The following is a 22,780-nucleotide window of genomic DNA, read 5'->3' as shown; positions in this document are numbered from 1 at the left end:
AACAATATTTTCCTTAGTGATGCACATTCAGGTCACAAACACTGGGAATGTGGCCTAACTTCTCAGTGGGACCACCAGAAAAATTACAACGGAGAAAAGGAAGTTACTCACCTTGTGTAGTAACGATGGTCTTTGAGATGTGTCCCCCTATGATTGCATCTACATCCCTGCGCTTCTGGTCAGAGATTTTTGGTAGCAGTATCCATCCATTCGGCCCGCGCATACTCTTTCCCTCCCTCGTGTTGTGCCTCGAGGCTAATTATCATTGCATGGGCAAATCACCCTCAGTTTCTACTGCAAAGACTCCATCGAGAACTCTGAAGTAGAGGGGAGGAGGGTGGGTTGTAGAGCACACATAAGGACACACATCTCAAAGACCACAGTTACTGAACAAGGTGAATAACTTCCTCTTCTTCTTCAAGTAGCATCCCTCTGGGTGCTCCATTGTAGGTGACTCCCCGAGCAGTATCCCCAATGGGAGGTTGGGGCTTCAGAGTCAAGTCTGTTATGGATGAAAACACTGTGGAGCCAAAAATAGTGTTGGAATCAGAGTGCTAATTGCTCCATCTCTAGCCAGGGGCAGTTAAAAACGAATTAAAGGTGGCTCGCCCATACAATGCTAATTAGCCTGGAGGCACAACACAAGGGAGGGAAAGAGCATGCATAGGCTGAACAGACACTGCTACCAAAGATCTCCAATCAGAAGAGCAAGGATGCAGACACACCTCAAGTAGAGCACCCACAAGGACACTACTCAAAGAAGAAATGTATGCTAAGAGGTTACCAAAACTGTAAGCATTGTCCATAGTTTACTGGTTGATTCACAGAACACCTTAAATGCACAACCCACATCCAGCCTTACCAAACTTTATAAAAGCACTATCTGTTAATTATTCACATGGATACTGAGAATTACAAACATTAGAATAGGATTTTTTCTGACTCACTTTCCTGAAATAATTATGGGAAAATACTTCTGACACAGGTTATTATAATATTTCAATCAACACAACACGAACACAACACGAACAGATTTTATTTGTAGACTGTTTAATAAATACAGGATCTTCCATTTCATTTGATCTTTTTTCAAGTAATTCCTAGCTTAGAATGAATATAGTTGTTAGGGCTGTCAAATGATTAAAAAAATTAATCATGATTAATTGCAGTTTTAATCACACTGTTAAACAACAGAATATCAATTTAAATTTATAATAAATATTTTTGGATGTTTTCTACATTTTTAAGAATATTGATTTCAATTACAATGCAGAACACAATGTGTAGAATGCTCATTTTATATTATTTTTATTACAAATATTTGCACTGTAAAAAAAGATAAACAAAAGATACAATCTACAGGTTGAAGCATGAAGGGGCACACGAATGATTAGCATATCTGACATGTAACTATCTTGCAACGCCGAGCACAACAGTGTCATGCCAACGCCTGTTCTCACTTTCAAGTGACATTGTAAATAGGTAGTGGGCAGCATTATCTCTCGTAAACTTGTCTGTCTTAGCAACTGGCTGAACAAGAAAATAGGACTAAGTGGATGTGTAGGCTCTAAAGTTTTACATTATTTTGTTTTTGAGTGCAGGTATGTAAAAGAAATTCTACATTTGTAAGTGGCACTACCGTACTTGTATGAGGTGAATTGAAAAAATACTATTTCTTTTTATCTTTTTTACAGTGCAAATATTTGTAATAAAAATAATATAAAGTGAGCACAGTACACTTTGTATTTTGTGTTGCAATTTAAATCAATATATTTGAAAATGTAGAAAAACATCCAAAAATATTTATAAGAAATTTAAATTGGTATTCTATCACTGTTTAAACAGCACAATTAAAACTGACTAATCATGATTAATTTTTTTAATCGAGTTAATATGTTTTGAGTTAACTGTGATTAATTGACCGCCCTAGTAGCTGTACATTTACCTCTCTTCCAGTAAGGTCAGACTTTGATATCTGAAAAACACTACACCACAATACTGAGTTAAAGAATTTCACTACAAGAGTAATCAAATTCTTTCATTCACAAAGGATGCCAGGAAAAAAGACTCAAAATGTAAGGATTCAAGTTGTGTATGTCAATGGAAAATACTTCCATATTTAAAGTACTTAAAAGAGCACTGAAAAGGTTTTTACACCCTGTCAAGAATTTTTCCCCTGCTACTTTAGTTCTCCAATAAAAAAAGTTTCAATTAAAAAACCCAGACATTTTTTCCCCAGTCTTATACTACACTGCAAAGGAATCTAATTTTCAGTTCCACATAGGACACTCAAAAAATCAAACAAATCTCAGCTTCTCCAAATGTCCCTTTATAGAACAATATGATATACATGTGACAAATGGGAGAAGCTTCACAATCAACCTCTATGAGTTATTTAAAGGTGTAAGCACAGCAGATCTACTGGAGGATGAAACTACTTTACCAAGAAAAGTGTAGTCTTCTAGGTATCCATTTTACCTTACTATTAAACCTTTCATCAAAGCCACACTTCTGAGCTTAATGCAAGTCAGATCTAGTACTGGCGCACATACACGTTTTTAAGGATATGATAAAGCAGGGGTCGGCAACCTTTCAGAAGTGATGTGCCGCGTCTTCATTTATTCACTCTAATTTAAGGTTTCACATGCCAGTAATACATTTCAAGGTTTTTAGAAGATCTCTTTCTATAAGTCTATAATACACAACTAAACTAGTGTTGTATGTAAAGTAAATAAGGTTTTTAAAATGTTTAAGAACCTTCATTTAAAATTAAATTAAAATGCAGAGCCCCCCGGACCGGTGGCCAGGACCCAAGCAGGGTGTGTGCACTGAAAATCAGTTCACGTGCTGCCTTTGGCATGCGTGGCCTAGGTTGCCTACCCCTGTTATAAAGAGATCAATGCTGACTCCCACACCAATCTCGCCCACATTCTATCAAGGGCCAAATAGACTGAGGAATTTTGTGTGCCACTAGGAGGAGGATGACTGGAAACAAAAAACAACACAACGTTTAAAAACACCCTGATCTCCTCATTAGCCACAATTTGCTTAATTCAAAATAAAATAGGGTTTTACTGAACACCGATAACATCAGAGAAACTAAGCTTACAAACATGTTAGCTTGCTGGAGATGAAACCTGCCCCATTCTAACGACAGCAGAGTCTTTATTATAGGCACCAACTGGATACTGAGGAGGTCATAAAACAGAACAAAAATCTGTAATATTGAATATCTCAAAATTACAGTAGGCATGATGCATACATGACAGTATGATGCACTGCATCACTGTCTTGTCTTTCAAGATGATGTCCAGTGCATTGAAGGCATCAGAATGTGAAAGGATGTCAATGTGTTCTTCACTGGCATCAATTTTAGGAAAAAATGGTTCATTTAACTGGTCACTCATAAGATTAGTGTATGTAAACATCAATGTTCTACTGTATCATACATTTTTTGGACTACCAAAAAATATTCCCTAGTTTGGCAATTATTTAGGTATTTAAATGGTCTCCAGCATAGTACTATGAGCACTTCCCAAATATCTGAAATAGAAAACACTTACTCTCTACTCCCAAGCTGAATCATCATCATCAATCTAGTCAATCATCTTTCTTTACAACCATTCCTCTGTCAACATAATGGGTACAAGTTCATATAAACATATCTCAAAAGTGTGCCATCACCTTATATATAAATATAATTCTAAAACTCTGAGATCTTGACGCTCCTCTCCTTGAAAAGTGAAAAGACAACATTTTTATCTATATTCCTAATGGAGAAAAATTGTCTTGTCAAGGAGAAGTAACCTAGACCTATTCTTGTAGTGAGGATGCCTTGCAGCATCTCCCAGATTGGGAGATGCCACTTAAAGATTTCTTCCTCATTATTATCAGAGTTTAGGAGCTCTCATCATGAACCTGGACTCTATTGTACTATGCACTGTAATAATATAACAAAGACAGTCCCTGACAAAAAAGAAAATTAAGTGCCTTAAGCACTGTCCTTTTGCTCTGGACTTGCAGCTGAAGCACTCTCCAAGGTGCTCTTTTAAACTTTTTTAGTTGTACAAGTTAGTTTTTCATTTTCTACAGCACAAAGTCACAAATAAGCATAAAACAAAAAGCATTTTCAGACAGTACTTAACTCAGCTGTAGAAATGATGACCACTTTAGACAGAGACGTAGTTAACTGTCAGCTCTTAAGAGGACTGTGTCTTCCTACAAGTCTAAACACCACCTACCATGCTTTGGGCACTACAGTAGTATAAATAATAATGGAACAAAAAAGACACCTGATCTTGGGCTCTGTGGATTGTGTACCTCACCAACTTAGCAAAACATAAAAATTTTAGTTATCTAAAATACTCAAACAACTGTAACAGCTCGCCTCTTTCTACATTATTATTAGCCAAAATATTTCATACTAAATGCATGGCTGCCTTTTTTTTTTCAAAAATATTTTCTACGATGTCTCATAATCAATATATTCTTCACTAATGGACAGCAATCTTTTTGTCAATCATGATGGAATGGTATATGCTATGTGTCTTCCCTGTACAGATTTCTCTCCTCATTTTCTCCTTACCTTCTGCTGTTTGACCTTCTCTTTTCAGCATCTGCACAGCTCCTACATACTTCTTGAGTTGTACTTTCAGCACTTCATTCTCCCTGCAGGTACAACAGTAAGAGAAAAATATTAGTACATTACCAAATATAAAAGAAGATAACCCATTTCACACATGAAACAAATGATAAAAATAAACATTCATAAATATTACTATGTTTTATCTTCAAAACTAAAAGCAGTAACCTGTAAAGAGAATTACCACAAAGGTAGTATCTAACACATACATCAGTAACACTGCAATAGGAAAACTAGTTTTCCAGCATGAGGGGAATGTGTGGCCAAGTGAAATATAGGCCAATCAATACAATATATTAAATAATTTATAACCCACAGCTTCTACATTACTTTCTGTCTATATTAGGCATCTCTAACCACATATCCACCATCATCATAGATCTGACCGTGGCTTGCATGCCAAAAGTATAGCTGGTTAATAATTGAGGGTGGACTATAAACAAAGAAATGCAGCAGTAGTTCACTTTACATACGAGTTATTTTATTCTATTTTTTCCTATGGTCCAAGTATTTACTGCTGAACAAATAAATAATTAATTCAGAACTTGAAACTGACTGTACTAGTGAAAGAGACTGACAGCCCACTTTGTAAAAAAAACTATTCAGAATGTAATTTTCAATGTACAGCTGCTAATTGAGAAAAATGCAGTAAAGTGTCAGTTACACATTTTTATTCTATTTTTCAAAGTTTATCTTCTACATCCTCATTATTTTCAATTGGAGAGAAGCAAATATTTAAATGTCCCACTATTTTGCTGCCACTAATGACACTAAAAGCTTTAGTTAAGGTCTGAAATAGAAAAGGATTGTAACAGCCTGAATTTCAAACAAAGATATAAATCAGCCACCCCTTTGAGTTCATTCAATCTCATTAATTCAATAGAAGCATTTATACAGAAGAAACAGAATTTAACTTTGTCAAGGAAGTGAATACAGAAAACCCTTGTGTAATAAAGCTTCTAGATAATCTCACTCAACATGGCATAAAAAGCACTTCATACTGCAAATGTTTTGCAAGTGGCTTGGAAGTAAACTCTGCCTGTAACAAGAAGAGACTTGGCTTCCCAATACTTCCCTCAAAACAAGAGGCTTTTTTCAGTATAGTAGACACTTGTCACTCTCTCAAACTACAGATTTAGAACGTGAGGCCATGCAGAACATTCTGCCACAGAAAAGTAGAAATGGAGATGCAGATTCAACTGTTTAGAAAGATTGCTTTTCTAAAATAGATATACCAGGTGGAAAAGCCTTGGAAGCACATTCTCCCTTAGAGGAACCAAGCTAATTGTAACATTTGGCAGCTAGACTGGTTAGGGGGGAAAGTATGCAATGCCTCAGAGGCAAGAGGCAGTCCAAATAGCAATCCAAAAGAGGCAGTCCAAAAAACTTTAAAGAGCTACAACTATCCCAGTAGACAGGTTTCAGAGTAACAGCCGTGTTAGTCTGTATTCGCAAAAAGAAAAGGAGTACTTGTGGCACCTTAGAGACTAACCAATTTATTAGAGCATAAGCTTTCGTGAGCTGATGAAGTGAGCTGTAGCTCACGAAAGCTTATGCTCTAATAAATTGGTTAGTCTCTAAGGTGCCACAAGTACTCCTTTTCTTTTTATCCCAGTAGACAGTCCTCTCCGGTCCCTACAGTAGGGTATCTTCTGTAGGAGTGCTGCCCATCAAGATCCTCCTCCACCGCACTCAAAACATAAAGGACCGCATATTGCATTCCAGCTAATAGCACTATGCCACCAAAAGATACCATCAAAAGAGTCAATGCTAAATTACGTTGAACTCTTAATTATTTGTTATGCAACATGAGGAAAGGGAACATTAATGGGAGAATGCAATATTATATTAACCTTTTTTAAATGGCTAATTTCTATCTAATTATGCAGTGCCAATGGAAATAGGATGAATTTGAAACTTTAACATGCTTTTAGAGTTGATATAGGGCTATGAAAACTAGACAGAAACACACTACTTGAATTATTTTAAATATTGTCAATAGCATGAAATTAGGTGCCAGGAATTGCACTTAATCCTGTACCACACAGCAAGCAGACTTAAGCCTCCACAGCAAAAGTAAGCACGCTCTTACTTTCTCACCATTAATCTGGCCTCAACAGAAGTTCATTTCTGCTTCCACTTTCCTAGAGGAAAAGGTTTTCAATTTCCAATTATTCTGCAATCCCACAATTGCAGCATCAAATACTGCATTTGAATCTGAAAGTAAATCCAATTATTCTGCTAGATTCCCAATCAAGTTCAGCCTAGAAGAGTAACAATAGAAATTTTAACTGTAGCCTCGAGTTTCTGTGACACCATCTAATAAAAATATTGAGAAAGTCATACTTATTTTGTCCCAATTGTACTGCCATCAAGCAATCCGTACTTCAGCTGCAGTAATTTAAACACGCACTGTTAAAATAAAGGGAGGGCTTTCCCTTGGGACTATCTTAAGAAATTATTACTATACAAAAATGACAATATAGAACATTAAAGAGACCAGAACCCTTAGGAATTTATTGGAAAATTAGGCTGCTGCTATATTCTTTATTTAAAGGCCACACAGTTGTCAAGTCAGATTTCTGATCAATGCAACCTCAGTTTAATAGGAGTTTGCTAAATCCCATGGAGAAGGAACTATTCATTACTTAACTACGACATTTTAATAAAGTCCTTGAAAGTTTTATGCATTTTAGGATATTTTTAATTTCCTAAATATGTTAACTACAAAAACAAGTCTTTTTTTCTTCAGATGGAAACGAGAAAGGTGAGATTTAGAATAAGAAAACACAGAAATATTGTTTAATTTCATGTACTAAATGACAACAGGATTAAGTAACTCATTCTTGGGAAATATTATATTTTATACCAAATCAGGGAGGAACCATTTGTCATTAACAGTGCAGACCTAACTATATTCAGTTTCAAATTAGGGGGTTTAAACATCAAAGGAATCGCAAGGCACGATAAACACTAGAATCTTAAAGGTACATTTTTAAGTTTGGGAAGATGGATAGGGAATCTCTCTATACTGAGAAACTAATACTATTTAAAAATATTGAAATTATATTATTGCATCAAAGCACTCTCAAAAAAAAAAAAACACCAAAGTACACACTCACTTCACGAAGGTGGTTAAATCATATAAGATTTCATATTTAAGACCATTTAAAGCAAGCTACCATAGTTCAGTTCACATCTCATTTTCAAATGTGTCTCTTTGTAAATCAATCGGCCTAATATTACTTATTAGTCCTGAACATTTATTTTATAACACCAGAAGCAACCATCTAAATTCTAACACAGCACCCATCCCTGTGTTGTGTGAATTTCTTTTTATCTAAGGATCTCAAGGCACAAACACTTTGGCACCTGATTTAACACTCACTGAAACTGTCTTTCCATTGACTTCAATGTGTTAGATCAGGCTTGAGGGAACTTTGATTGGAACTGGGAGGGAAGACAGGGAGCAGAAAAGGAGCTAGGGAGTGTGGGGAAGGGACAGATTGGCTGGACAAAGTTGAGTGGGACAAGGAGTGGGGTTTGGGGTGGGCAAAGGGCAAGAGACAGGACTGGAATAAGGACAGGCTGGAGTAGACAGGAACACATGTCAGGCAGGTGGAACAAACAGGCAGAAAAGTCTGTTCCCACTAAAGCACGCTCTCCTCCAGAACCCAAGATTCTCAAGTATTCCTCTGCAGTCAGTAAATAGCTGTGAAACCCACTAGCAAAGTGTGCCTCTCATCTCCCTCCAATGTCTGGCCCACAGAGGACAACGAGATACTATTGCTATCAGGCTGTTAGCTCAACTGCCAGAGGTCTATGCTGTGGATCGAAAGGTTACAACCCTGATGACGACCCATCTAGATGTCAATATGGTGCCGAACGATAGAAATTCTCTTTTTTTCAGTTTGCTTTTTTAAAACCCCAGGAAATTACACACAAAAATTATGTTTAAAAAATGCTAAAATTGATAAGGGAATCATGCAAAAAAAGTTAGGAAATGACCGATCTAAGATTCCTCATGCAACCTTAATTCAACACACCCCCGCCCCCCCCCGCGTATTTTATTTGAGTATGCAACATATAAACAAACTAGCCAGGTGACTAATTTTGCGGGTGAGGGGGCGTTCTTTTCAAAATTACACACAATTGCCCATTTTTGTGTAGACAATATGACAAAGTTTGTTTTTGACAAAACAGATTCGTTTTCCAAACTCTCTTCTTTAGTAGGATGGTTAGACAAATATAGCATAAACCTACATTTCAGTATAAAGAGTGACAGCTTTTATACATCTCAAAGGCAAGGGGGATTTTTGTCAAACTAATATTCAGTCTGAAATTGATTCAAATAGTAGGAGGTGGAATACAGTTGCAAAACTATCGACAACCACAACAAAAAATATAAAATATACTTCAAAGTTTTAACAAATGTGAACATTTTGTATTTCAAAAATTCAGTGGTTATTAACCTTTTATGAAAACATGCTTTTCAAAGCTAATTTCACTGGCATAGATAATACTGTAGCTTCACAAGATTTTATAATTAAATGATATAGTTAGCTTTTTCCTGTGTAAATTTTCCCCAAGGCAAATCAAACAATTACAGACTTTCTTGACTACGGAATTTCAGCCTTTGTAACAGTATTGCTTTAAAAATAAAGTAAAAATATGTCAGAAATAGTCATGAAGCACTAGTGGACTATAATGCATTATAGGCAAAAGAACAGAGCACATTGCAAAGTAAATATTAAAATTCCAACAGCAATCCAAGAAAAAACAGGAAATTGCTAAAAGGAAGAAGACAACAGGCTGTGCTCAAAGGTGAACTTTTGGACTAGGAGATTTATAGTGGAGTTCCTCCAGGACTGGTTTTGGGATCAATCTTATTTAATATTTTTATTAATGACCTAGACACACAAAGTAGGAGTGTGTTAAAGAAATTTGCTGATACAAAGTTGAGAGGATTCAATAATACAGAGGTGGACTGGAATATTATAGAGGAAGAACTGGATGGCCTTGAAGACTGGAGTAACAGAAACGGGATGAAATGTAATGGGTCAAAATGCAAGGTCATGAACTTAGGGTTTAGTAACAAGAATTTCTGCTATTTCATCAGCTGGAAGCAACAAAAGAATCTAAGATCTAAGCGTGTGGGTCAACCACAGGATGACTATGAGCCGCAAATGTGATGCTTCTGCAAAAAAAATGCAAAGACAATCGTAGGATGTATCATGTGAGGCACTTCCAACAGAGACAGAGACGTTATTAATGCCATTGTACAAGGCACAGGTAAAACCTCACTTGGAATAACTGTGTACAATTCTCCTCACTCATGTTCAAGAAAGAGTAATTTAAATTGGAACAGGTGTAGAAAAGATCTACTAAGATGACCAGGGGAATGGAGGGCCTATTTTATGAGATATGACTAAAGAATGTGGCTTGTTTAAATTAGCAAAAGGAAGGCTGAGAAACATTGGGGGTAAACACCAGGGAGGGGGGAAAGCTATTTACGTTAAAGGACAGCGTTGCCACAAGAACAAATGGGTATAAACTGGCTATGAACAAATTCAAGCTGGAAATCAGAAGAAGGTTCTGAAACAGCATCCCAGTAAGAGAGTGGTTCTCAAACTAAGAGATTCCCATGACCCCTCAGGGAATCACAAGGTTATTACGTGAGGATCACGAGTTGTCCGCCTCCACCCCCAAGCCCACTTCGCTTCCAACATTGAAAATAGTGTTAAATATAAAAAAAAGTGTTTTTAATTTATAAGGAGGGGATTGCACTCAGAGGCTGTGTGAAAGGGATCACCGATACAAAAGTTTGAGAACCACTGCAGTAAGAGCTCTTGGGGTATGTGGTTGACTGATCGGTTCCTAACTCAGGTGTTTGTAACTTTGAGGTTCTACTGTTTCTCACTTAGTTTCCTGCCATTACAGGGGTTTGGGGCATTGGTGCACCTTGGTCCCTTCTATTCTCTGCCTGTAGCACATAATTAAGGCTGTGAGTTTGTCAGAGGTCACGTTTGTCACAGAGCTGCAAGGGTGGTGCCTGCAGTAGCACTAGATCCTCATTACTGATGTGAGAATCATGGTTTCCAAGACTATAAAATGAAACATAGCTAATAAAGCTTAAATAGGGCATTAATTTTCAACAGCAGTGTCAAGCCTCTTCTTTGTTTTAAAGGAATGGTTATGGTAAGAAATTCATTCTAACACATGTATAAAATATTGCTTTGCTGAAGACAGACATTCTATTTTTACAATAACTATTAATGACACACAGACCCATACTACCTTAGCAACAGTTAATACTGTTCATATTGCCTTTCTTTAAAACTACATGGGAAGAAGAATCATCAAGTAAGCAGTGAATGCAAGTCTTCCAATAGTTAAAAATCTCTATTTCTGCAGTAATTCTGAAGCTGAATTATCTCTATCCCCATTTTATCTTAGATGATCTAGTACTTGAGGAAAGACTGCTTAAAATTACTCAAAAAAACCCAGAACTACTCCATCTTTATGTATTTTGGCAATATAAATGTGTCAAAATTTTGCAAACGCTACTACTGAAATGATTCTTAATATGACTGCACTTAGTATAATGTACCTGGCCTTTTAATTCATTATATACATATAATACTCTATACAAAACAGAAAATTCTACAAATCAAATGCAATTCCTCGCCTACATTACATGTCAACTCTGAATAGCTAAGGTTCCAAAACTGTAATACACTGAAACAATCAAATTTAGATAAGCTACGCCAATAATAATGACTATACAAGTGATAAAAAATTAATCAGGGTGGCAGCTGGAGGAGCAGGAGGCAGTTGCTGTTCAAGAACTGGCTCAGTAGCCTTGGCAGCTGGCAGACCCCAAACCCATTTAGCACCGGTCCAATAAGCCTCTCCAGGAGCGAATGCTTCCATTCCCTTTGGCCTCCTGCTCCATGAACCAGTTCATTAGCAGCGACTACTGCTAAAGAGCCTGGCCCTGCTGTGCCCTGACGAATTCAAACTGCTCCTGATTTCTCCTATCCATCTCTATGAACAGCTTTTCCAGGGTCCTTCTCCATCTGCCTCTGCTGTCTCTGGAGTACTGCTTCAGCCCTCCTTGCCAAAGGGTTTCCCTCTTAGGTACCAAAGGTCCTGCCAATTCAAAGACAAAAGTAGCATAATATTTTTTTTCCTTTGGAAGAAGCTGAGAAATCCTCCCACATAACACAACTTTGCTGTAGAAGGCCACAATTCTGATACTTTTCAGCATTCCAGAAATGCGACTGTTGGACTATCCTTGCTTTTCAGACAACTTTTGCAGCCCATGGGGAAGAAGCAGAAGCTTCTAGTGGTAAAACACATACTAATGTTTTCAAAAATTTAAAATGTTCATAGTGTCTCATGGGGAGGGAAGAGGAGCAGTACCTTCCAGGGCCTATGTGCCAGTTTGCAATTTTTTCTCCAGATGTTGGTAAGTCTTTAAAGAACATGGCACTTTTCAAGGTACCAAAATGGAAGAGAGAAGTCTTCCAGTCTTGTGAAAGAGATCCAGCAATCTATGCTAGAGAGATGTTTCTGCTAATGTTCACCCCTTTACATACTGCTTAATGGAGGGGTTTGGTCAACTATGAAGGTTGAACAAGCAGATTTGCACGGTTGTTGAATCTCAAGACTCAGCTAGAGTTTCTGCTATACCAGAAATTTGCCTAAATATGCTTAAAGGACTGGCAGGCAATTCAACTGGAAATTGACTATATTCTCAGCTAACATACAGAGTTTCTGTGCAAACGGAGATGCAAACCACGAACACTGCTCATCCGACCCACTCCGGCAACACCAGAAAATCCTGTCCTTGTGCCTGCATAACAACAGTGAAATGGACAGGGAAAGAAAGAGACACACTGCAACTTTATGTAGTGTCTTAAAGTTTCAGCTCAGCACAATAAACCACTCACCTCTCTGCTGCAAAGTGACAATGCACTGTGTTTATTCCATTGCCCAGCTGGATCCTTCTCCAATTCCCATGTCCCCCAGCCTGTGCAGCATGACTCCGTGTCAACAGAGACCAGACATCAGGGACAGGGATGGTAAAAATTTTGTAATCTTCCAAGGGGCAAAGGACTGATGTGACTAACTTTTCCTCAGACAACCAAAGTGTTCTACAGCTGTGTTCCGTTTCCTTGCTGGACCTAACCCCACATCCCTCCACTTCCCATCCTACCCCACCCCATAAGTCCACATGGCTCTTGTTTGTACGAAGCACTGAACTGTGTAATCTTCCAAGGGACAAAAGACAGCTGTTACTAACTTTAGAACTGCAACTGTGAGTCTTCCACAACTGTCCTATCCCCAACTGGGACCCTTCTAACCCACCCCTTCCCCCAGTTCACACCTGACTGTGTGTTACAGGGGCAAAGATTTTTTCCTTAATAGTCTGTTCTTAAGAAATATCTTTAGCCAAATGCATAATAGTTGTTAATCAGACATCAATAAAATCATTGATCTATAACTGTGTCTTGCTTGGGGACCATTTTGGGATAGAGCAGAGCAGGGGCTGGATGGGGAGGGGAAAGTTGGAGGAGTTTTGTTAGGACATGACAATGGCATGCTCTCAGCACTGTAATTCAAACAGTTCAGAGACATAGCAACACATGGTATGTGGTCTAGGGAGAAAGAGTCAGTGCACAGTACTTCAAAAGCCCTCAATCTTAAAATCAGGAATTCCGCACCAGAGCAAGAGGGGACTTTGCAGGGAGGATGCGGGTCCACTGCAACTTATCAGTCTCAGGTCCCGGTGCCTGCCACTACTCAGGGTCCTCCTCAGGTTTGTTGGGGAGTCTTGCTCAACCAGCTTCTCCAAGTAAAGGTACAGAATCGTATGCTCCTCATCCTCCAGGTCTTCTGAGGCACCCTCCATGGTCCCCCCTGCTTCCTTGCCCTCATCAGCATCCATCAGGCAATGAGGCCAGCAGGGCTGAGATGGAAATCATGAGCCACCTCTGGGTCTGTACTTGGAGGCCGTGACAGTTCCTCATGGAAGGGGCATGTATGACAAGCCCTCCCAGCATGATTGTTCGAGTCTTTGGCCTTTCTGTACATGAGACTCAAGTACTTGATGAATTCCCGGCACTGGGCCAGAGTCTGCTGAATCCCCACCTGCTCCAGCCCTTTGTAAAATTCCCAGTACAGGTGAATGTTTCTGCCACTCCAAGAGAAATGGTGGACAACGGTGTACTCCAACCACACACTGATCAGCACGCAGGTGTGGGAAAGGGGCCAAGCAGCTGCTCTACGAGCAGAATCCATTTTCACCTGTACTGACCTGTAAAGAGTGCAGAGGAAAGCTGTTCTGATATGGTCAGTGCAACGTGCTACTGTCACTGAAAATGGAGGGACAGGGACCTTTATGAATTGGGAAAGGGCCAGGAAGAAAAGGTTCAGTGCGTTGTGGGAATGGGGTAGAGCACTACTGAAATTTGAGACCTGGTACATGTCCCTTACACTCATCCATGTGCAAACTTACACAGATACGAGACCATGCCACAGATGAGGCACGTACTTACCCACCCCTCTCAGGCATGCTAGCTCACTCACCCCTCTACTTCCTTCTGGGGTTTAGGTGCAGAAAATAGGGGGAGTCTGGTCACGCACACTGACGCATATAATCACTAACGTAGACATACCATAAGGCAGCTGCTTTCTAACCCCTTATCCTCCAGGACTGTCTTTCTATTACAGTTCCCTTAATTACATACAGCCTATTCTTTTCAAATGAATCCATTCTCAACCTCTTCATCACCCATCACAGCTCCGCTGGGAGCAAAGAAGCGGGTGGAAGTGGCTGCATACAAGGAGGGTATAGAAATAAGTGGGAATATGAGAGAATAGTGAGGCAGGGGAAGAGGATGGGGTCAGAGAGAAGCAGCGGTGTGCATAATACAGTTGAGGTCAGAAGGCCTGTACTATGGGAAGAGTGCAGTATTAGGGAGACCAAGATCTCTCTCCATACTCCCATCTCAGCTCTCATGGCAGCACAGACTTGGTGCACAAGACAGCAGTGCAGTGAGGAATCTTTCAAGCACTCATGTCCAAGCTCGGATATAGTCAGGGAACCTTAAGGAACAGTGACAGTTGGGTTCAAGGAATGTACTAATGAGAACTCTTGACATGTGTCCAGTCTCCCTCATATCACTGATTATAACAACCACTAAGAACTGTGCAATACAAATAGCTATAAGGAAGGGTGACAGTTGATTGAGATACCTCTGATGATACAATAGTCGTACTTAACAGGAAACCGAGCTGTTAACCTGAGCTTTTCCATATTGTCATAACATTTAGATACAAAAATAGTTAATAACTTGGCTTAATTACAACCTTGTTTCATATGTAGTCTATGCATAAGATTTCAATGAATTTTACTTATGTGAAAAGTTTGAAGACTTCGTGTTACTTCATTATTAAGATCACTTAGAAAAACAAAAACAAAGGTCTGAGACCATTAATTTAAAGGTCTCGCTTTTAATTTTAGCTCAAACCAATTAACTTGTAGATTCTCATTAAAATCCTTCTGTATTAAAAGAATAAATACTGTAATTTGAGGGCATATACGTTGCATTCTTCATGCAGAATAAAAAGGTTGAAACACAGCCTTAAGTATAACAATCTCAGCCCAAGCTTAACTGTGGAACTATGACTAGCACCTTCATAATTTGTGATCAGGTAACTCCTGAAATCCCAATCAGAATCACAGGCCTTCCCCAGGAAATATCATGTAGTAGTTAATATCTATATCACATGTCAGATAGCCATGCTTAAAATCTTTTTTGTGATGGCTGCTGAATTTTTGTTTGCTTTTTAGTTGCTCATGTAAAAGTTTTTAGGTCAGGTGTAATGCCCCTAAAGATATCCAACTACATCATGCAAATCATGTTTCACTTTGATTAACCAGTTCAATGAATGTGAAACAAATCAATTAAGAGACGAATCATTAACAATTCAAATATAATTAGTAATGTACATGAACATCAAGACTTTTTGGTTTGATGCACTTTATTCTTTTAAATGCTATACCTTACGAATACTCACACGCACAACTAATTAAGCTTTTGGCATTTTAACTCTGAAGTAATGTCAATCATCTCATATCTTAGGAATACATTTCTCAGTTTTTTTCATTGCTTTATTTTCTATTTGGCAACAGTCTGATACAAATAAATATTTGCTACAGTTTTGGCCTTTATATTGAGCACAGATGATTTATTTAAAAACTCATTTTTACCTATCCATAAAAAGTTTCTTGGACGTTATGTTAAAGACAAGATTTTTTTTACTTCTTCAGAAATTTTAGTGCACAGTAGTTGCTTATACAGATAAAATAAAACCAGCTAATGCTTTAGCTCTAGAGTCTGTCTTGGATTTTTGGTTTATGAAGAATAATCAAACACATTGGCTATATACAATGCTGTTTACAGCATTTCCCAACTTCAATATTTAGAGTATAGATTCAGATGTATACAGGTAGGGAAGCTGAGAAATGCTGTAGTTTGTGAAAAACTACGGAAATTCTTGCAGATCTCTGTTACATTTTAAGATTATTATTTTAAAAACTACTTAAAGTAATTGTATTCCTCCTACTATTGCTGGATATATGTCTAAAGGCTCGAATGATATCTTCGTAACATTAAATGACATCTGAGCTACTAACAATCTGGATAAATTGAGTCCACTTTTTGGTCTCTGTTTTAAAACCAATTCTCCCACAACGCTCCTAGAACCATATATTTATTGCTTTATGGGAAATCTGGCCCCTTAGTTGCGGTATATGCCCTCTCAGTAATACCACTGTATATTGTTAATTGAATTTTTTTCAAGTGAATTAAAAATTTTAGTGACCATAAAGTCTCCAACTTTTCAACCACTGTAGTTCTACTGTAACACACGTTGGCATTGTCTGTTTTTTGTCTTCACTAGAACAATCTCTCTCTCTTCTCTTGTCTAAATAAATTTCCAAAGTGCTCACTGAAAATAAAGGAGGTAAGGAAATTGTTAAAGAGAATATTTTGGCAAATTTGGCATAGAGGTTAGAGAAGTGTACTTCTTTCTGCTTTGATAATTTTTTCAACCATTATCCACTGGAAAGAATATAAATTTGCTACTATGATTCATGTTGTAATTTTTAGAGAGTTTTTGCTTTAGTCAGTACAAAAATCAGTGCAAATGCAAGTTAGTCTAAAACAATTTAAATCATCAAAATTACATGGTAAAGACATGCGAGTTAGACTGATTATCTACTACACATAATATTTTCTCATAAACTGTTTAAAAAAATCATCTTCAGGTCAGAAATCTACTTTTGTAAGGTAAGAATGGAACAGAATAACACAGTGTAATCTTTTATATATCTAAACTATTCTGGCCTGAAGAGTGTTTTAATTAAATGAATAAATGTCTAGCAGTAATACTGGATGTTAATCGGTGCTTTATCAGGAACTGAAAACACTTGTCTTGCTTCTAATCCAAGATTTACTCAGAAATCCAAATATGTATTTTGTTCTGCTGACAACATACAATTTTTAAGAAGCTTCAAATTATTATATAGTTTTACATAAATCTAGTAAATTAACTGGAATGAAAAAAATGTTGTACAAATGTCTCAATTGTGCATATAGCCAAACCGTATGAGTAAGGATATGGTTTGATCACAAAGTATTCCGGGACTTTAACAGATTGCCATGACTTCTTCAGCTTCAGCGCCCTCATGGCGGGGCTCATGCTTTGACTTCAGCCCCGCAGCGACCATACCCTGATTTTGTACATTTTTACCCTGACTGCTCCATGAATTTTGCCTAATTTTACCATGGCAAAATCGTATCCATACATATGAGGTATAAAGACAACATTAACTGGAATCATAAAACTCTTGGGATTGCATGTAGAGCCTGTCATCACGCCACTAAACATGACTGCTAATGCAACAAAGGCATAATTTAACAGAAAAGTTTGCCACAAAGGAAAATACTGCATGCATGGAAAGCTGTAAAACTGTTTTCTTTTGGCTAACATGGCATAGATCAGGGCCTAATATAAAGTGTACTTGCGCTTCGTGTTCAAAGTTTTCACAGTAGTCTTCCCATTCAAGAGAGTTTATACTAAGTATGAATGCCAGACAAGGTGATTTGTTTTCTCCTGCAATATCCTTTGTAGTATGGACTTTGTCTACTAAACAGCCTGTTGGTTAATTTGTCTGACTGACCTTCAACATTAAAGCAATTCCATCTTCTCACTACCTTAAGACTAACAGTCTTACGAAGTGCACACAGGAGCATGTTTAACAAGATTCTCCTGTCCTTTTCTTGGCATAGATATCACATCTGTCAGAACATGAAGTGTTCATATTTATCTTTTCAAGATCAGGCAATGTCCTCACCTTCCTTCTGAAATATTACATTTCACTGGATTTTCTATGTTTAAGAATACAAAAACTGTTTTCTCTTTGTGGATTCATTTTTAAACTCATCCAGTGGTGGTTTATGGAATGGCACAAGCCCACTTTTCATCATACTACAAGTAACTTAACAAGCAGAAAGAAGTCTCTGAATAAAGGACAGTTCAGATAATTTTCAGAACCCAGGTCAATAAGGTGAAACTTTATTGTTCTCCTATGTCTCTACACACATTTGTTTTAAGTTAAATCACGTACACAGTTTCAGTTTAACAGAGCATATACATTATGACTGGCTGCCAAAAATGGTATTGTTCTAGATAATGACTAAGTCATTCTGACTGACTTCATTGTATTGTCAAATGACAAATTATGGGGTAGTAGAACAACTGTGTAAAAATTTAGTCTAAAGTGAGCTGGACCTTGTGAATGCCACCTTTTAAAAATGGTTCCTTGCATTTTTATCGGCATGTTTACATCCTGAAGAATACCACAGTATTTATTAAAAAAAAAAAAGGAGTACTTGTGGCACCTTAGAGACTAACCAATTTATTTGAGCATAACCTTTCGTGAGCTACAGCTCACTTCATCGGATGCAGTATTTATATTTACAGTATTTATAAGCAACAAGATACAGGAATCATTTAATCCAACACTGAAGTACAGCTGTTTCTGAATGAGCATAACACTAGATTACAGCTGGATACAGGATGCCAAATTCAGAAGTGATGTACATGGAAGAACCACTCCTGTGAGTAATTTACATGCTGGGTACCGGAGGTGAACAGATTGGTTTCTAGCAGTAGCAGAAGCAACAGGAGGATGTAACAAGGTATGAAAAGGTTTAAAATAAAGCACAGCCTGTTCCCCATTTCCACACACACATCCTACTTTAGCTTACATCCTACTCCTTTTCAATGCTTTTCTTGCTACAACCCTGCACTTCTGCCCCCTCAGTTTGTAAGACACACTGATGCCAATTTACTGAAGTGTAAACACCACCATCTTTGAATTTGAGCCCACATGAAAAAGATTACCCAATTTCATTGTAAACTTCAATATTCTTAGCTTGACACCTCATCTAAAACTGTACAGAAAGAATGCAAAAACCTCAATTAATACATTGTTGACATCCTCAAGGAGCCCTCTGGCTCAGTGTGCATGTAATTTCAGAAAAATTCTTTGAATAGTCAAAGATCAGCTTACAAAATGATACCAAAAAGTTCACTACTACACCAGAAGGCTAGCAATTCACCATTGCCCAGTTTAAATGTTTTAAGTGGTCATTTAAAACCAGTATGATGGTTAATAGCTAGAACTAGTTAAAATATTTCATGAGAAGGACTGAGTTCACTGCCACTTCTAACTTAAATGACCCAAGAATTCTTCTATGTTTTACAAAGAAATCCACAGCCGAGACTTCCTTGGGCAAATGAGTCTCTTCTCTAGACTTAATAGACTGTGGAGAAAGGTAAATTTTGGTAGCTTTCTAGATTACAAATGACATCAAAGTCAAAGAAATAATCATCCCAACAACTGACTGATGGCATTCTAAGAATTAAGGAACACTCAAAACACAATTTCTGGTCCTGAAAGACGAAGGAGAAAAGGAGCAATATAGTTGATAGACTTTCAAGACTAATGCAGATCATTTTCCCAATTAACAATATAATGGATTTGCAGTGTAACTTCTCAGAAAAAATCTGTCCCACTACATTGCCAATTTCTAGTAAAAAAATTAAAAGTGCATTGCCAGCAGAAGTTAGTTGGCTTGTGTTAACAATTACTTCAGGGACACGGCCAACCTGAAATCTAATCATTTTTAAAAAACTAAGTTCAAAATAGTTTCAACTCCTTCCATGTATGTGGATATACCATTTTGTAGTTCTGCAACCACATTTGCCTACTTTAAAAACATTTTCTGTCCCCATTGCTGTGTGAAGCAATTTGTAACCGTATCAGATCAAAAACATTTCATAACGAAGTCTAATATTTTAGTTGAGGATGTCCCTTCAGGTCTAATTCCAAAGAACCTATTCTTCTGTTAAAGGGTTCAGATAGGAAACAACACACTGCACAGTATTATGACATTCCTGCACAGAAACTATATTTACTCATCATATCAAATATATGCTTTAATTTCTAACTACTCCCTCAGAGTTTCATTTGGAGAATCCTCCTCAAGTGCACTCTAACTTTCAAAACATGCAAATTCAACTACAGTAGAATCTCAGAGTTATGAACACCTATGGAATGGAGGTTGTTCGTAACTCTAAAATTTTCATAACTCTGAACAAAATGTTATGGTGGTTCTTTCAAAAGTTTACAATTTAACACTGACTTAATACAGCTTTGAAACTGTACTATGTAGAAGAAAAATGCTGCATTTCACCATTTTAATGCAAATGAAACAAGCACAGAAACAGTTTAAAAAAAATATTTTACAAGGTAAGGAAAATTTTCCTTCATTTTTTAGTAGTTTATATTTAACACACAACTTTACTGTATTTGCTTTTTTTTTTTTTTTTGGTCTCTGCTGCTGCAGCCTGATTGCGTACTTCCAGTTCAAATGAGGTGTGTGAATGACCAGTCTCAGACCTTCTACTATATCTTCTTTATCTCTTCACTCTGGACTCATCTCCTTCTATCCAAACTAAAATCTCAGCCTGCCTTTTAACATATCTTTGTTTACGTCCAGCCATCAGTTAAGGCTGAAAATCACCAAAACTGAGTTCTTGCTCTTCCTCCTGCCCAATCCTTTCCCTTTACTCTCATTCACCATGGACAATGCCACAATCCTCCCTGTCATTCAGGCCTATAATCTGGGTGTCATCTTCGATACATCCAAGCCACATTCAGGTTGTGATGTTTCTTCCTGTAAAACATCTTTATGATTGAGCCTTTCCTCTCTGTTCACAAAGGTAAGAGGCTCATCCAGGGCCCTGTCATCTTGTCTTGACTACCTCAAGCTCCATCCTCCTTTCTGACATCTTGCCCTCCTTAAACCCATTTAAAACACTGCTGGAATGGTTATCTTCCTACCTCATTTCCCTGATTACCCAGACCCTCCTTTTGTATCCCTCCACAGGCTCTGCCTGCACCAAAATCTACTCAGGCTCATTCTTAAGGCCATACTTGGCTTAGTCCTGCCATGCTGCCATACTTATCTCTTATGTACTATTAAGCCATCAACACCTGCCCAGGCTCCACCAGTGATGACAGGACCTATTAACCATTACTGAATTTTTCCTACAAGTACTTTTGCACTTTCTCTCAGTGCCCTTTATGCAAAGGAGGTGCTTCCCTTTAAAATCTCTAAAGCCACTACATCATCCCCCTTCATAGAATCATAAAATATCAGGGTTGGAAGGGACCTCAAGAGGTCATCTAGCCCAACCCCCTGCTCAAAGCAGGACCAATCCCCAACTAAATCATCCCAGCCAGGGCTTTGTGAAGCCTGACCTTAAAAACCTCAAAGGAAGGAGGTTCCACCACTTTCCTAGGTAACCTATTCCAGTGCTTCACCATCCTCCTAGTGAAAAAAGTTTTGCTAATATCCAACCTAAACCTCCCCCACTGCAATCTGAGACCATTACTCCTCGTTCTGCCATCTGGTACCACTGAGAACAGTCTAGATCCATCTTCTTTGGAACCCTCTTTCAGGTAGTTGAAAGCAGCGATCAAATTCCCCTTCGTTCTTCTCTTCTGCAGACTAAATAATCCCAGTTCCCTCAGCCTCTCCTCATAAATCATGTGCTCCAGCCCCCTAATCATTTTTGTTGCCCTCCGCTGGACGCTTTCCAATTTTTCCACATCCTTCTTGTTATGTGGAGCCCAAAACTGGACACAGTACTCCAGATGAGGCCTCACCAAGGCCGAATAGAGGGGAATGTTCATGTCCCTTAATCTGCTGACAATGCCCCTAGTTATACAGCCCAAAATGCCGTTAACCGTCTTGGCAACAAGGGCACACTGTTGACTCATATCCAGCTTCTCGTCCACTGTAACCTCTAGGTCCTTCTCTGCAGAACTGCTGCCTAGCCCCTCGGTCCCTAGTCTGTAGCAGTGCGTGGGATTCTTCCGTCCTAAGTGCAGGACTCTGCACTTGTCCTTGTTGAACCTCATCAGATTTCTTTTGGCCCAATCCTCCAATTTGTCTAGGGCCCTCTGTATCCTATCCCTACCCTCCAGCACATCTACCGCTCCTCCCAGTTTAGTGTCATCTGCAAACTTGCTGACGGTGCAATCCACACCGTCCTCGAGATCGTTAAGGAAGATAGTGAACAAAACCGGCCCCAGGACCGACCCTTGGGGCACTCCACTTGATACCAGATGCCAGCTATACATGGAGCCATTGATCACTACACATTGAGCCCGATGAGCTAGCCAGCTTTCTATCCACCTTATAGTCCATTCATCCAGCCCATACTTCTTTAACTTGCTGGCAAGAATACTGTAGGAGACCATAGCAAAAACTTTGCTAAAGTCAAGGAATAACATGTCCACTGCTTTTCCCTCTTCCACAGAGCCAGTTATCTCATCATAGAAGGCAATAAGGTTAGTTAGGCATGACTTGCCCTTGGTGAATCCATGCTGACTGTTCCTGATCACTTTCCTCTCCTCTAAGTGCTTCAGAATTGATTCCTTGAGGACCTGCTCCATGATTTTTCCAGGGACTGAGGTGAGGCTGACTG

General features: G+C 38.4%; 1 protein-coding gene across 1 annotated transcript in view; it reads right to left on the bottom strand.

Annotated features, from left to right (window-relative positions):
* SNX29 (sorting nexin 29) overlaps positions 1–22,780 on the bottom strand; it is a 451,551-nt gene that overhangs the window by 308,411 nt on the left and 120,360 nt on the right. Inside the window, 1 exon segment of the mRNA XM_073362374.1 lies at positions 4,586–4,668. Within this exon segment, the coding sequence (XP_073218475.1) occupies positions 4,586–4,668 (83 nt within the window).

This window comes from Lepidochelys kempii, chromosome 10, assembly GCF_965140265.1.
Source record: "Lepidochelys kempii isolate rLepKem1 chromosome 10, rLepKem1.hap2, whole genome shotgun sequence".
In the NCBI taxonomy this organism is placed as follows: domain Eukaryota; kingdom Metazoa; phylum Chordata; order Testudines; family Cheloniidae; genus Lepidochelys; species Lepidochelys kempii.
The sequence above is the reverse complement of the archived record's forward strand: the minus strand, read 5'-3'. Positions and strand labels throughout refer to the sequence as shown.